This window comes from Ambystoma mexicanum, chromosome 4p, assembly GCF_040938575.1.
Source record: "Ambystoma mexicanum isolate Mex_15411 chromosome 4p, UKY_AmexF1_1, whole genome shotgun sequence".
NCBI lineage: Eukaryota > Metazoa > Chordata > Amphibia > Caudata > Ambystomatidae > Ambystoma > Ambystoma mexicanum.
Window position 1 is genome coordinate 29,909,853 of NC_090927.1, and position 16,553 is coordinate 29,926,405.

Genomic DNA, 16,553 nt, shown 5'->3' on the forward strand with positions numbered 1-16,553 from the left:
CACTCTTCTTCATACCAGAGGTACTGCTTAGACTTGGGGTACTTACCTCAGTGTCTTTAGCTTTGCTCTTCTCGGATGAGACTTGCAGTGGCTACTACTGTTAGAGTCGATTTCAGCTCTGCTCTCCACAGGTGTAACAGCTTGCGACACTACAGTGATTTTCTACAAAATTCTCTAACTTTGTGCAAGACTTGTTAACTATGAAATGCCTCGGCTCCATAGACTGTGCTCTAATTGACTTTGGCTGTCCTGGCTCACTGCAGACTCTTCTAGTCCATTGACTGATTGATATGGTTTGTCCCTCAGAGGTGATAACTTGGTTTTAGACTGTTATTGCTGGGAAAGGATTTGTCTAGACTTCACTGGAAAATGTAAGTATACTCAGATGCCCCGAGAACCGGTTTAACCCTTTTCCTTCCTTTAACCTTCCCTTTCTGCAAACTGAGAATCTGCAAAGTGTACTAGTGATAAGTAAATGCCATTACTTTCCTTGTGAATGAAGTCACCTCTGGGTGTAGGAAGTGTGTAAAAATGATCTCTAAAGAGTATCCACTAAACATATGCCGATTCTGGAAAGTATACTGATTGTTACATATATTGACCTTTTTAAAGAAGGCTTATTTAAAAACTGATATTAATAAATAACCAACTTAAACTTCAGTGCAAGTGTTACTTGGCTACTTGCATTTGCGAATTTCATTGCTACAGCTCACATTTACCCCTCTTGAGAGATGCCTGCCTGCTCAGCTCAGTCACACTACCAACTTGTATAGTACAGGCCGATATCAAAAGGTGGGTTACCCAATAACAAGAGGACTAGTGTTGTGTAGTCTACCACAGTGTTACTACATCAATTTCTGTCCAACAACACCCTCCAAAGTGACACCGCAGGAGCCCTCCAGGTGCCCTCCCTCTTGTCCCCAAGACTAAGGCTCAGGAATACCGGGTCTGCATCGCTGTAGCAAGACAGAATCCAGCTGGACCACTCTTCTTCAAACCAGAGGTAATGTTTAGACTTGGGGTACTTATGTTAACTGGCATTTATATAGCGCTCTATGTATCACTGGTATGACCTCAATGCGCTGGTAGGTTGAACACCCTCTGGGACCATAGTCCAGGTCAGTTGAGAGAGTAGGGTGTCAAAGGTGCTTGGGTGCACCAGCTAAGTGTGCAGCTGATGAAATTGCCTGATGGAAGCTGAATCCTAGCATTAAGTGTGGTGGTATTGATATCGGTTCAATGTGTGCACTCTGGCGGGAGGACACCAATACTGGGTTCTGGCTGTGTTAGGCCTGCGAGACGCTTATGTGTGCAGCTATGCCGGTTTGTTGTGGGATATAGCTGCGTTTTATTACAATGAGGTGCTCATGGGATAGTTTTCTTATGTGAGCAGCTAGGCCAAATTGATCGAGGGGGATAGCTACACTCCAATTGTGTGATGGTGTAGAGTAGAAGAGTAAGCATAGCGATATGATAGTATGTTTATACAGCACCCGCACACAATGCGTTTCAAAGTGCCCCATGACAGAGGAGGGAACAAGGTAAGACACAAAAACATGCCTACAGGCCATGAACAGCAAGACTGTGAAGTTTAACCAATCTACTCGGCCTAGCAACCCTCTAGATAGGGCAAGTATCAAGACAGACAGGAGGGAAATAGGAGCCGACAGGCGATTACCGCACTAGGCCTAACGACATCACCGTAGAATTGCACTAGGTGAGGAAGAGGGGAGTAACACCACAAGCGACCATTGCATTAGCCCCTACGACACCTCATGCAGTGCCTGAAAAAGAGAGAGAGAGAGAGTGTGTGTGTCTGTCTGTCTGTCTGTCTCCACGAGTCAGGGTTTCCACAAGCCAAATTCAAGCGTTGGCAAAAGGTTATTGATGGTGAACCCTTCGTGACTCAAGACAACTCCTGCAGTGAATGGGACCCGGGGGGGGGGGGGGGGGTGGTATAGGGGGCGGGAGAAGAGATCAGGGAAAGCAAGGGGAGGGGGGACATGGGGTACCAGAGAGTGGGGGCAACATCACAGGGGACCAGAGGGGGCTGGGGGAACACAGCCACATGACCGGGTGTGGGGCGCAGAGGGGCCGTAGGGCACACAGCAACATCACCTGGGGGGAGGGGAGAACCAGAGGGGCCAGAGGACACACAGGGACATCACAGGGGGACCAGAAGGGCTGGGAGGCACACAGCAACATCACAGGGGGACCAGAGGGGGGTTGGGGGTACACAGAGATAGGGGCCCAGGGGGCTGGAGGCACAGAGCGACATCAGGGAGGATCAGATGGGCTGGAGGCACACAGCAACAACACAGGGGTCCGGCGGGGCTGGGGGGCACAGCGACAACACAGGGGTCCGGCGGGGCTGGGGGGCACACATCGACAACACGAGGTACCAAGGGGTTGGGGTGGAAACAGCAACATCACGAGGTACCAAGGGGGTGGGGGCGGGGGAGCACACCGCAACATCACGATGGTCCAGAGGGGAACACAGCGACATCACAGGAGACATGGGGGGCAGGGGCAGGTGGCACACAGTGACATCATGGGGGCCCATGGGGGGGCTGGGGGCACGCAGTGATATCACGGATGACCATGGGGGGCTGGGTGCATGCAGCGACATCACGGGGAACCGGGGGGGGGGGGGCTGGGGGCACGCAGCAACATCATGGGGGACTGAGGGGGGGCTGGGGGCACGCAGCGACATCACAGGTGACCAGATGGGCACAGAGCAGCATCACGGGGGACCGTTAGGGAGAATTCTCATAAATGTGCCAATTCCTTCCACCTTGGAGTCCTCCAGCTAAACTTTGGGACTTTGAACTTTTCAATTCAATGCGTTTTCTGTGTTTGTTTCTTTTGGTTATGGAGTCTAACCAACTCCATAGGCATCATCTTTTACAATTGTGTCACAAAGCACTTTCAGTGCAGTGCCACAGGGAAGTCGTTCATATTTCCCCAAGGTTTAAATACCTTCTCTGGGATCAACTACCGTTTCCCAGAACAGTGGAGTGAAATTGACTTCACTTAGTCCTGTACATTACTAGACCCAGCACACCCTATCTGACAATAGAGTGCTGGAGGGGTTACTTCGTATCCCCCCTCCCCCATGTCTAGTTACTTATGTAACAGTCAAATGTTACCCTTTCCTCTCAAAATGGCTGGTGGCAGTGGTTTCACAATGAACTACCATGATTTATCCTGACCGCGAACTATTCGCAGCTCCGGTAACATTAAATTGCGGGAGCCATGTTTTTCAAGATGGCGTCTGAGCTTCCTTTGTTAAAAGGAGTCCAGGTCTTCTTTTTTTGCCATTTTTTTGTGGAAAGGTCCTTTCGAGTTTTTCTCTGCGAGCCAAACACGGTTTGGTCTCTTTGTTCATTTGCTTTTGGCGGGCTTCGGGAGTGAAACCCACCTCTGGCTCCAGAGTGTCTGGGGTAGGCAGCAAGTGAGGGAGGTGCCCGAAACTCCATGTACTTAGTCACCTAGGAGACCCAAATGCACTCTGACGATTGGCTGGCTGACTGTCCGGCAAGGACAGCCATCTTGCCGGGTGAGTGGAAGCTAGGCTGGAATGAATGGGAGAAAACTGAATAAAATGGCAAGTCTCTTGGCTTGGAAGGCAGAGTAGACCACTGGACGAAGGAACCGAAGAAGAGCTTGAAGAGGACGGCTGCTGCAACTCCTGGACCGTTGGTTTGCCCGGTGAAGTCCTTCTGCTGTGCTGAAACTCCAAATTCGTATCAACAGAAGCCCCTGCAAGGACGACTTCTCCCCTTGAGTTGGTGGGACCAATCAACTCCAAAGTAAGCCAACTGGACATCCGTCTCGTAGCTGGTTGAATTTCCACAGAGTTGCTGCTGGAAACCGAATAGCCAGGGAGAGGAACACCAGATTGTGTGCGTTGCTTTTAAGCTGGCCAAGAGCTCCAGGAAGATCCTTCGGACTCCCAGGAAGCAGGACTGACTGAGCCCCCTCAACGTAGTGCGGGACCCCAGAAGCAAGGAAAGTCCATCTCGACAGCCAGAAACCGCGGTGTTGCCATTTGCTGTAGTCACGAGGAGCTGAAACACTGAAGTGCCACTTGTTGGAAAGATTGCTGGTTGCGAGCGGTGACCGTCCCATTGCAGTGCAGGAGTCCCCAGAAGTCCTCCCTCTTGTCCCCACAACTGAGGCCCAGGAACAGTGAGATCTGCAGAGCTGCACAGGGACAGGGGTCATCTGCTGCACTTTTTCTTCAATACAAAAAGGTACTGTAAAGTCTGAGAGAACGTACCTCTTGCTGTAGAGTTGCTTGCATCTTCTACTACTCACAAGTCTAATCAGCTTGTGGCCTATATTTGATTCTTCTTTTCTTCAAAGACTTCTAAAACATTGTGCAAAGACTTTTCTACTTAACTACCAGAAGTGCTTCATCCTATATAAGAATTTTGCCCATTGACTTTGGTTTAGCCTGTTATGCTGAATGACTCTGCTTACGGGATCCAAAAGTATTTGCCTGCTTAAGAATATTTATGGTCTCTTATTGTTTCAATAACCTTTTCCTTTTAACAACTTCTAAGAGTATTCTAAATGCAAACAATGCAAACAGTAAGATATTAATGTCCCCAGCACCCTAGCTATTGAAGTCACCTGAGGGTGTAGGTTGTTTCTGTGGGCTATCCCAAAAGGGTCTTTACTGATTTAGAAACTAAGAGTGTACAGTATTGAAGTGTATTCTATTGAAGTGTATTCTATTGAAGTGTATTTGTGTCTTACTTTTATATTGCTCCCTTCTGAATAAGGCGTATTCTAACTGACTGATAAATTAATAATTGTTTATTCAAGAAACCTTGGGTATAAGAGTTTATTTGAGGACTTGTCACTGTGAATCTCTGTAACTCCCCTACAGCTCACATTGACCCCTCTTGAGATAAGCCTGGCTGCTCAACATGCTATCAAAACTGTGTAGTACAAGCTTATACCAAAGGTTGGGATTCCTATACCTGTAGTCAGAGTTGTTTGTAGTGCACCCAAAGATTACTGCATACAAACTTTGCCTAACAATGGCAGCAGCCCAATAAATCATGAAGCTCACAAGTGACAGTCTGGCTAGCAGCAGCTTGCAAATCCACCTTTTACTTTAGTAATCCACACAGTTCCTTTAATGAAGCAACTGGGATGAGTCCTTGTCTGTTTAATTGTTTTAACACTCTCCTCTCTGTTAATGATTCTAGTAATGTAAAAGGGAATGTGTGGTTTGTTCACTTTGTTGAACTGCCAGCATTTTGTAGGTTACAGTGTTATTAAAGCATCTTGAATCATGAACATGCTCGTCACTCTGCTTTAGTACACAGGGACTATTGTTCAAAATGAAAATTGTCTTAAACCTATTAGGAGAGCCTCCCAGCAAGCAGTTGTTTAGATTTTGCGAGAAGGAAAACCTTTTTTGGTGTTCTATAGGAAGATGTGTTTTTTTAGTCTTAAGATTGCAAGGGTTTGCGTGCATGAAAGGGCACTATATATAGTTTGTCTTCTTAGAGATCAACAAATAGCTAGGCATGTGGTCTGAACTTCTTTCTGACCAGAAGCAGGTAGAATGGATACAGGTAGACGCAGTGCTATATATATTTTTGGCAGCATAGATTGTACCTCTCAACAGGACCGCTATATATTCAGGCAAAGTCGCCTAATTTTCAACACAGCTGCTATACGCATGTCATGGTACAATGAATATTTACAGCAGGGCTGATTGCATCATGCCCACATTTCTTAGCAGAACTGCTGTGGTTTGGGACATTACCTGCATTTCTTAACAGAGCTGCTAAAAAAGAACGAACATATGTTGGCATTTTCTGCAGTAAGCTAAAGTACAGAGCAAGAACAGTGTCTGAGCTCTCCCCACCAACCTCCGACAGTGTCACAAGATGGCATTGCTGTCATATACTTCAATCACTTCTACTCGGTCTTGCGCTTTTCAAAACTTCTGCTTTTCCCCAAGTCCGACTACTGAGTCGCACTGCCAAAAGTCTAGCACATTACAAAGCCTCATTATGAATCGCCTGACTAATGTAGGATAGACCATACAGGCATAGAGCTTTGTACAAGCCATTTATGTCAGGCAAGCCTCACATGGAACTGCCCTAACCCTATGTGCCTTTCAGTGTCAGCCTGTTGGGAAAGGCAGCTCAGTGGGTCAATAACCCTGCTACAGAGATTGTTTAACCTGTTATTTCGAATCCTGTTGATAGGCGAGTTAATGAGTCTGCATTAGATATATGCATTTAGGATGCAGGTAACTTTCAATTGTAAGAGAATTGACTTAACTTTCAACTTATCAAAAGAACTACCAAATGTTCAGTGATTCAGAACACACATTTCATCCGGGAAGCTCTACTTGTAATTGCTCAGAACACACAAATCATCAGGGCTGCTATACCTGGGATTGCTCAGATTAGACATCTTAGTTGGGCTCCTATACTCGTAATGGCTCAGAAGAAGCACATCCCATGAGGACTGCAATATGTTTAATGGCTCAGAACACACACCTCATCAAGGCTGCTATACCTGTAATGGCTCAGAACACACATCTCATCTGGGTGCTTGTACTTGTAATGGCATACAGTGTTGTTAAAGCATCTGCATTCAAGCAAGTGCTGCACCTGGTCAGACAAACTTCATTCTCAGCTTAGTTTCCAAAAGAAGGTTTGCACACATCTAAAAAGGAGCACCCAATGGTAAAGCCACACTAGATTTTTAAATAGAAAAGGAATGTTCAGCTTTTTGGATATTTATTGGTGCTATGCTAAAAGACAAACAGAAAAAAAGGGGATGAAGAGCAACTATGAACCAAAGCAATACAGGAGAACAAAAGGTGTGGTGGGGGGCGGGGGCTAGGGGTGGCCGGGGAGGCGGAGGGCCATAGAATATACTAGACAATCCAAAACAGGAATTCGAGCAACAGGAAGAGAGGGCAATGAGCTACGTGATAGGGCAACAAATACAGTTTGAAGGGAAACAGAGTTAATAATAGGACAAACCGAAAAAAGGAGTGAGGTATAGAAGCAGGGCAAGAGACATTAAAACCAAACAGATCAACAGCAGGTGGGGAGAGATGGAAAAAGAAAAGCAAGACTAGAGAAGGGCAGGCCAATAGCATAAGAGACAGTGCAAGAAAGTTAAGCAAAAAGGAGTAGCAACCACAACCGAGAAAATAAAAAACAGAATGACATGAGGGAGGAAGAGGAGTTATATCAACAGATACAGTGAGATATAGGAGGGAAACAGCAACAATAGATTGCAGACATGGGAGAGGCAGTGTGAGAGAGAACCAGACCGTAAAATGTGGCATTGCAATACTTAGGGCGAGAGGCAGAGCTCAGAAAGTGAGACAGGAGAAACAAAGTAGCAAAGGGAAGGGGAGATGGAGCAAAACATGGAGTGGCAGTCAAGCAGGTAGTGCCAGGCAGCAACAGTAGGCCAGAGAGACAGAGTAGTGATGCTGATAGAGTGAGGGACTTGATTTATGAATCACCCGATGTAACAAGCTATAACTCGAGATTGTGCTAAAGTATCAGGAATATGAAGCTGGCTAGTATGCATCTACTAGCTTCTTGTGTGGGGAAATGTTTTCCACAGGTGCAATAAATTATTTAGAACCACTTTGAAATACAACTGTTTTGTCACTAATGTTTTCGGACAAACTTTTAATTTTACGCACAAATTGGTTAGCTGTCGGATACTTTACTCTCTTGCGAAGGAGGAAACTTTTTGCTCTTGAAATTGGATTTACTTTCCAATTCTAAAATTTGGGAGTAAAACTCTCTCTCCAAAATCCAATCTGGAGCACTGTCGAGACCCCACGGAGAGAAAGGCACAGAAGGATGTCGAAACAAGGAAACGAAACGAGAGCCAGGGCCGTAGGGAGGAAAGCTGAGGGCCGTCCGGTTGACGCAGCAACAGGGAGAGCACGAGACAGCACGTAGACCGAAAGGGACTCAACCTACTCGTCCCAGCGAATGTAAATGCATTAAGAAGAGTGAGAATCAAACAGGGGAGCAATTACTTACCTATGAACTACTGCACATATATTAAAACCTATCCTTATGAGAAATAAACTACACCTCTATGTGGACATTCCTTTATTCATAGTAATTCTAGGAGTTAACAGTGTACATCATTCAGAAGGCAAAGGAATAGCCTGTTTGCCTAGATTTGGGAAGTTGCCACAAGCTCCTGGCCCTGGTATTCCTTCTAAAAATGTGTACTTTCCAATAAACCCTGTTCTCTTGCTCAAGACCTGTTCTTGTCGGTCATAACATCTAAATAAATAAAAGTGGAATATTCTACACATTACCTGGTTTGATGGCCGGGCAGTCATTATCCACACAGCTGTCCCTTGAATTTCCCACAGTTGATTCAATGCCTGGATCTGGTAAAGACCTCCTGCTTTCTATGACTGTATGGACCTGTTGGAAAATAAAGCAGAAAGCATGATATCGGTGGGAATTCTGTGCATTTCAATGGCAGGACCCTCGATGGGTCTCATTTGAGATAATGCAGTCTAGGATAATCAGCATACCCAAAAATGAATAAAACGAAGTAATGGCTGAAGTTGGGTCAACGCTTGCACAACCGTGTCCTGTGGGGTGAACACCACACTGTGCACTTATTGTACTTGATCAGATGCAAATTTATCAAGGTCATTTTGTCGACCACCCTTCCTTTTCAATCAACCAAACGGGTCTACCACATCCCTGGATATTTACCTTGCTCCCATCTCTCGTGGGTCACTCCTTGTTCTTAGATGGAGATCCCTCAGCTAGGGTTAGTCAGTCCCGGTGAATCTTGCAAACACATTGCAATACCTTTATAGTAGACACCCCCATATACCCCTGGATGAATGCAATGCCACATAGTTGGATGGTGCAAGTGTTTCAATATAAAGCTTTTGGCATCAGACTACTTAACGCTATCCAAAACCCGTTATTACTCACACCTTTTTACACATTGGGGTTCTTTACCCTCCTTCGAGGTCACGATTAACTTTGGCATTGTAGTTCATCTTGCATATCATACCAGAACTAGACATTGCTGTGGGCTAGTCAGCTTCTGCTGTAGCCCAAGCCAGCTCTTAATCACCTTGAGACCAACAGCTATCATAAGCAAGGTTTGCCTGCCTGGCCAATTGATGCCATATAAACACGCCAAATGTAGCATCAACTCCATTTGTTTTGGGATGTGTATAAAAGAAACATTAGGACAAGTCCATAGTTAAATTATCATGTGTGCAAATGTATCTTCAGTGAAAGAAAACGTCATGTGAAGGTGTCCGATTAATGCAACGAAAGCCCTGAAATTTGGCATGCATCACCCTACCTCTAATGTCTGCTATTTTGCATCCCATGGGAACACTTATGACATCACTAGCAGCTATGCTGTTGCTCCATTTTAATGTATAAAAACAGCACGTCTGGGATGCTCGTGGTCTTGTGCAGAAGGGAAGTGACCCAGCAGTTTGGGCTTGACTGCCACTTTGGGGGTGCGACCATGCCCGATTTGCATATGGTCTTTTCCCCTTCAGTAATAGCTTGGCAGGCGAAGAATGATGGTCTGGAGGGTTGCCTAGAGAGATGCCAGAGGTTAACATGAATTCTAAACCTTACAGTTCTCACCTCTTGCTTTTCTTGTTCCATTTTAAGACATGTGATAAACACATTCCATAGAGGAGCATGTGGTACATACCACGAGATGCAATAGAAACTCTCAGTGAAGTATACATAACAAACCATTTGTTCAGTATCAAAAATAATTCAAGAACCAAGATGCAATATACTAAAGATCACGGCGCCAAGCAGACACGCGCGTAATCTTCCTTTGTACGACTAACATTTTCGTGCAATTGCCCATTACAGGTCATCTACCATAGACATGACCTTTTCACGTGCTTTGAGCCACATCTGTAATTTCTGCAATTATCCTGCTCTGAACTGATAACTCCTCAAAGGCCCACTTTCTAAGGCCCCCGTCTGCTCCGTGTCCACTGCCGGTTCGTGGCGCGAGGTCTCCCTGTCCACTGCCGGTTCGTGGCGCGAGGTCTCCCTGTACCCCTCACAAGCGCCTTGAAGAGGGCGCTCCCGCACTCTTCTTTGGACCTTGAACTATCATGACACGCTCACTTCTTCAACCACGGGTTAGTCGTCTCCAACTCGACATGCTCCTACACCTGACTTTTCCACTCTCACCCCCATCTAACCTAGACTGCACTCTTATTGCCTGTGACTGGACTGTGTTTTACACCTTCTGCTAATAATTTGACTTTGGCTGAGCCTAGTGACTACCTGGTGCTACCCCATCCTGCTGTTCCTGTTTAACCGCCCCCCACCCCTCTCCGCTACTCTCTCTCTCTCTCCTCTTCCCCCCTCCTCCAATCAGCAATGGCACTCTCCGTCTCTCCCATTTTCTCCAATCGCTTCTCCATTGACTATCCCCACCAAGTCTGTAAGGAAGAAGTTCAAAAAGGCTTTCTTAGCCTCTAACCCTTGTCTCCCTATCGCTGATAGCTACACCAGTGCTTCCGCCAGACAGACCCTTAGCGGCATCCTCGGTCGTTCCTTCGCCGGACCTATCGACTCATCATATGGTCTCTATAAGCCTCATCCAGCACTTCCACCTACCTTCTCGGTCATCAGGCTCATGAAGCGTGTGTCAGTTGAGGATTGCACTGCCCCCTTCTCTCCCCCTCATCCACCTCTGGCTGACTCATCCTGACAGTGCCCTTTCCAAGCTCCACTCGGATAGTCTGACACACTCAAAGTTCTTTCCCCCGTCATGAGGATCCGCCTGAAACCCAAAGTCAAGTGCAACTCATGGTACGACTCTGACCGTGTCAACTTAAACGCAAGTGTAGGCTGGCTGTGAGAAAATGGCAGGCATCTTGCACATCATCTGACACTGGCCGGCCGCCTGCTCCAAAGGCAATACCGGCTCTCTGACTGCACTAAGACGAGAGCCCACATCCAAGCCAGAGTCTCTTCAACATCTAACAACTCGGTCCAACTCTTTAAAATCTGCAAGGAGCTGGCCAATCCTGCTGCAGTCTACTTCTCCTGTTCCCTCCCAAGGCGCGATATAAATAAAATATATCAAGGTCTTTCAGCTTCTTGAACGTGCAAAGGAAGACCAATGAGAACTTAATTTGGTTGCATCCAATCAAGATTATGTTATTTACGCAAATCCTGAAGGCCAAAGTCACTACTCAGAGTACCCAATTTACCAGAGTGGGTTTTCATGCCATAGGGTACGTGTTCAGGGCAAGTCATAAAAGGGACTATCCTTTTCATTGTAAGCATCAATTCAATACTGTCCTAATCATCTACATTAGAGGATCGTGGTTGCAGGAGTGAGTAAGCTCTACTACGGATGTTATTGTACCCTAGGTTCCGATGATGTGCTGAGGGATGCCATAAGTCTGTGCAACAGGGGTGTTCAGAGTTAAGGTGGTGTACCTTCCAACACCTGACACATTACAGGGTGTGTGCTGCATTAAACCGGCACTGTAACAACATTTCAACTAAGCTTTTTTCACTGAACTGCAAGGGTTTTGTTACGTTATATCTCAAATTTCCAATAGCAATACTATGTTTCTCTCATAACAGGTGTTACAGGGTGCAGAATGTGCACTTGCCACTGGCTGGTGATATTTGGCTCTTGGCGATTAAAACATGCTGTCTGTATGCATAGAATTGAGGTGGCGTATGACTTGCAACTTGAATCTTTGCACCGCCATCATGGTGTTTCGATGAAACCCATAACGATTCCAAGGGCCACTGCCCACTTTGTCATGAAGCAGTCCCAGGATAAGGATGCAAGTGTAACCCCTGAACGAGACAAAGACGTGCAGAATATTTAATAACTTTTAAAAGATTTTTTGGGTGATCACCCCTCGTTTTTGGGGAGCGTTAGGACAGTTTTTCTCAAGATCAACCAAGGGCTTAGTAAAACCATTCAACTGAGACAGTACAAGACTCCACTCTTAGTATAAGGCTGTGCCACCAGAGTATATGGTAGCATAGACAGAGCAGCCAGGCTTATCTTAAGAGGGAGAAAGGGCTGTAGGAAAGTACACTGAACCTGTAGTACACCAAGGATTCAATAGAAACACTTACAACCAGAAGTATTATACAAAATAAAGGTTTATTATAACTATAAATAGGCCAAGTTAAGTCTTGGGGTATGTACTGGTTGTAGAGTCAGACACACATTATAAAAACACACCCCAATGCTTGAAAGGTACACAGACCAAAGCATAACCCTTCTTCAGATTACCCAACTGTAATTCTAGTGAAGTCAGACCGTATACACATTTAGTATAGGGCCCACCGATTTATGGGAAGAAAAACCATGTTACTTTCTAATTACTTTCAGTAAGACAGGGGTAGTAGATCCTATCAGTTATGCAGTGACAATCAGCAAAGAACTCACATCTCCCTGCCGGGAAACAACAGCTGATCATACCCCCGGAATCCTTCGGAGCAGCAAATCTTCTAGGTAAGCTTGGGCGCTGATAATTGTCTGGGCACGAAATACTTTACCATATGGCGCAATTACGAACTTTAAAACAAATGTTATCCATGTGAGCACAATATGCATTTAAATTGTTAAGGTATTTATATAGCACACCGTCACCAATGGAGTTGGTCACCAGGCGCTCGGGTGGATCTGTGGACAGGGTGGGTTAGTGGGTGAAAAGGGCGTAGGAAAGTGAGAGATGGAATACTGTTGCCAGCTTCACTTCGGTTTTCAGCCTGCGCTGAGCTTGGGTGTGCAAATAGGATCGAAGCGGGTCCTCACGTGCTATGTTGCGATCTATGTGTTGGTTGTTTGTTGTTGCAGTGAGGTGAAGTCTGTGCAGTTTGCTGTGAGAGGTGGTTGTGTGGGTTTTCTGTGAATTAAGCAGAAATTTGAGGTTTTGGTTAGTGGGTTGTATGTCTCATAATCCCTGTAGTTTAGTTTAGTTTATGTAACAGTAGTCAAAATGGGTTGGTATCTCTCTCTCTAGGTTTACAGAGTATCTAGTTTCTGAGGCAATACTGCGGCTGTGTGATGCTGGAAATGCATTGGAGGCACAGGGCCTCCGTATCCTTGTCCTTTACTGCTTTTTATTGTGTGTTCTGTCGTGTTTTCCGCACAGGAGTTCATGTGGGACTCCTGGCGTTGCAGCTCTCTCTTTTGGTTTGGTGAACGGACCCGTGGGATACCCTTATGGCACCCATGGGTGGGGGTACAACCCTGTGCCCCTAGTGTATGTTTTTGGGCACCTGTGGGTGACCCGCAGAGCAGGGTATGGGCTGGTGGCAGCTCCATGCTGAATGTGACAGGTGCGCGGCGTATCCTCCATTTTGGGATACCCCGGCCCTGCCATTGAGATCCGTTGATTCCTGATGGAAAACAAGATGGCCCCTGTGGCCTCTTGCTTTCTATTCCCCATTACGTTGTTTTCCCAAAGTCCTGGGAAGCCCTGACTCTGTCCCTTCCCCCTGACTGACTGTTGGGTGGAAGTGCCATATATGGTGTTGTTGTGAAGGCCCAGTCAGACTAGCTGGAGCCTTCCTGGTGATGTATGTTGTGGGTACCTCCTGTGGGTGGGACCTGGGTGAATAGAGTGTGTGATGAATATGCATTCTGTGTTGTGGGTGTCTAGTATCTGGTGGTTGACACAATGACTGAGACAACCCTGCCCGAAACCGGTATGAATGCAGCTTGGAGTGTTGAATGGCTCGGTACTTGTCCCAATACACATAACTTGTTGCGAGTGTCTGGAGAAAAGTGAATGGCCTGAATACCTGGTGTGCCTGATTGGCTGCCTGCTTGCATGAATGCCCGTAGTCGTGATTGGGTGGTGAAGTGTGACCCAGCGGAATGAATGGGAGATCAACAGTATATCTGGGGACCTCTCACTGCTAGGAATCGTGTTCAGAAGCTGAAGTCCACTACGACGAGTAACTGGAGTAACTGAAGCTTGACCTTGAAGCCCTGCTGGACGAGAAGAATTGCTGTTGCTCTCCTTTACAATCTGAAAGCTGTTGTGCCTCCAAGGACTGACCCAGAGAGGACCTGGTAAGGCGCCCTCTTCCCGAGCTACGAGGGACCATCGTGCACAGCTGATCTTTGCCAACGCTCCCTGGTAGACAGACCTTCGACAGGCTGCCGACCCGATACGGGGACTGCTGCAGAACTCCAAGGAGAAGCACTCTGACTGTTGTCCGCCACCGTCGACGACCGCCGTCGCCGACCGGAGCCGCCGTGCTCCCGTTTGCCTAAGAACTTCCATTGATCATCGGACGCTCTCGTCTGCATCGCCACCCGCTTGTCTCCCGCTGGAGAAAGCCCGACCGTCGACGCACCGAGGAGCATCCACCGGTGGGTTTCCCACCACCTACAGACCGCAGAGACGCCGACGACTCAACGCCCTTGCTGGGCCACAGTTCTTCATCATCTCTTTGCGGTCCAGAACTATCGTCACTGAGGTGCCCCACACGCCTCTTCCTTGCAGGAAGCCAACGCTCTGTCGTCGACGAGCACCGCTAGGAACGAAGCTGTCACTTCCTTGCCGTAGTTCACCCTGTTCACCGTCAGACGTTCGACGACCCGTGACTCCCGCCTTAAAGGGAGGGCACTCAAGAAGGGCCGTCGATTCCACAACACCGAACGCCACGTTCCCCGACATCTCTCGACGATCCGTGGCTCCCGCCTGAAAGGGAGGCACTCAAGAAGGATCAGTCGGTGCATCGTCGGAGAACTCTACTCCACCAGGTACTTTGGGGGGGGGGGGTAAAACCTTAATAGGAAGAAGTAAGACTATCGAACATTATATGGACTGGGCTTGTGCTATATATCTTTATTTACAGGTTGCCCAGGTGGGGGGGGATCTCCACACAGAACGGTGCCTCGTGGTAGGGGTCAGGATTCTGCCTATTGTTTCAACCATCTTACGTTCCTGCCTATCTCTATTGCTGGTTTACTCGTTATTGATCTGTGACACATTTTAACCGTACAGTTGATGCACTTTAATGAGATTTGATAACATTAGTGGTACCACTCTAGACGTGTATATATTTATCATTATTGACTTCCAAGTACAAAGTGCGTGATCGTGTGCATACCTTTGAATATTAATTATATAAAGACTGTTTTCAGTAATACAGTGTGTGGACATTTCTTTGTGGGGGTTCGGGGACTACACTGTACTTAAGAACCAGCCCGCATCACCTCCTGAGAAGCTAGGCCTTGATTGCTCGTCCATTGCTACCGTAATAGAGAATCTTGGGGGTCTTCTGTGCCTCTCCTCTACCATATAGAGAGCGGAAGTACAGACAGCCCCTACCAGTCTTTACATGCTGGTTCAATAGATTAATTGGCATATTACCCGGTTCGGTGAGCATAGTCCTTAGATCGATAGTTGTGTTTTATCATTACCCAGCTTCTTTCTGTCTATTTATTGTCAGTAATCTATTGGGTGGTATAAGCTTCTCTTCCCTTTCCTGACTGTCTAGTATAGTACCAGGCCAGGGGAAGAGGTTGGCCTCCAGCTAATTTATTTAGCTTGGTACACCCGGGGGGGTGGGGGAGATAATCCTGCTTAGGTAGTGGAGTTAAATTATCTTTCCCTGTTTTTCCTATGTATTACTGTCTATGGTCCACTGCTGCCTGTGCCCTCGAGAGTGCCATGTGCCATTGCTGGGTAATAGTGTTCTCCCTTCTGATTGATCTATGAGTGTTCTTATTTATGATTCGTGAGGTTTGTTTTTAATTGGTAGTGGATATGTTACATGTCCGTATATCCTCATATAATAAGGGTTGATGATTTATGGATTAAGGGTAGGCTCTTCTTTCGGCCAAGTTCCTCAGTGTGTGCCTTATTGGCATTCTTTCTGGTTATGGGGTGAAGAGCCATGATTTGAGAAGTTTCCTGAATTGTAGGTGATCTCTTGTGTTCTCTATGTTCTTTGGTAGTTCGTTCCAGGTTTTTGGAGCGAGGTGAGAAAAAGAGGATCCTCAGAGTGTTCTCTTGTTGTATGGTTTGTCCATGTCCAGGCTAAGCTGGCGCGATATGTATGATTAGTGGCTAGAGAGGCCTTTTGGTGCCGACAGTCTAGTAATTTCTTAGTTTGACTTGACTGGGCATCTCTGATAAAGCAGTCTTGCTAAGTGTAATTACCCGACTAGACTGGCATTGGAGTGCTGCTAGTCTAGCCATTTCTTACTGTGGCACTGTATATTTTTCTGGGCATCCTTGATAAAATAACCATAAGTGTTATTGCTTCAACTGGCATTTTGGTGCAGCTAGTCTAGGTATATCTAAATGTGGTCTAGACTGGTCTACATTGTGCATCCAGTTGGACAGGTTTTCATTGCGGCATGGCATTTTTAATAGCAAAGCATCACATTAAAGCATTAATGTTTCTGTGCACTGTTGGTGACTTGCATGTATTGGATTTGTGGATTGGTATTACCCTACAATATAATTGCAAATACGCTGCCTTTTTGGCCAATTTTTCTCAGAAAGT

At 46.5% G+C, this 16,553-nt stretch overlaps 1 protein-coding gene across 1 annotated transcript in view; it reads right to left on the bottom strand.

The window, feature by feature from the left end:
* The window catches only part of LOC138452929 (zinc finger protein 777-like), a 161,080-nt gene that overhangs the window by 100,183 nt on the left and 44,344 nt on the right, over window positions 1-16,553 (bottom strand). The window contains exon 2 of the mRNA XM_069605290.1: window positions 8,342-8,453. Coding sequence (XP_069461391.1) covers window positions 8,342-8,365 — 24 coding nt within the window. The 5' untranslated portion in view covers window positions 8,366-8,453. The remainder of the gene's footprint in view (window positions 1-8,341; window positions 8,454-16,553) is intronic.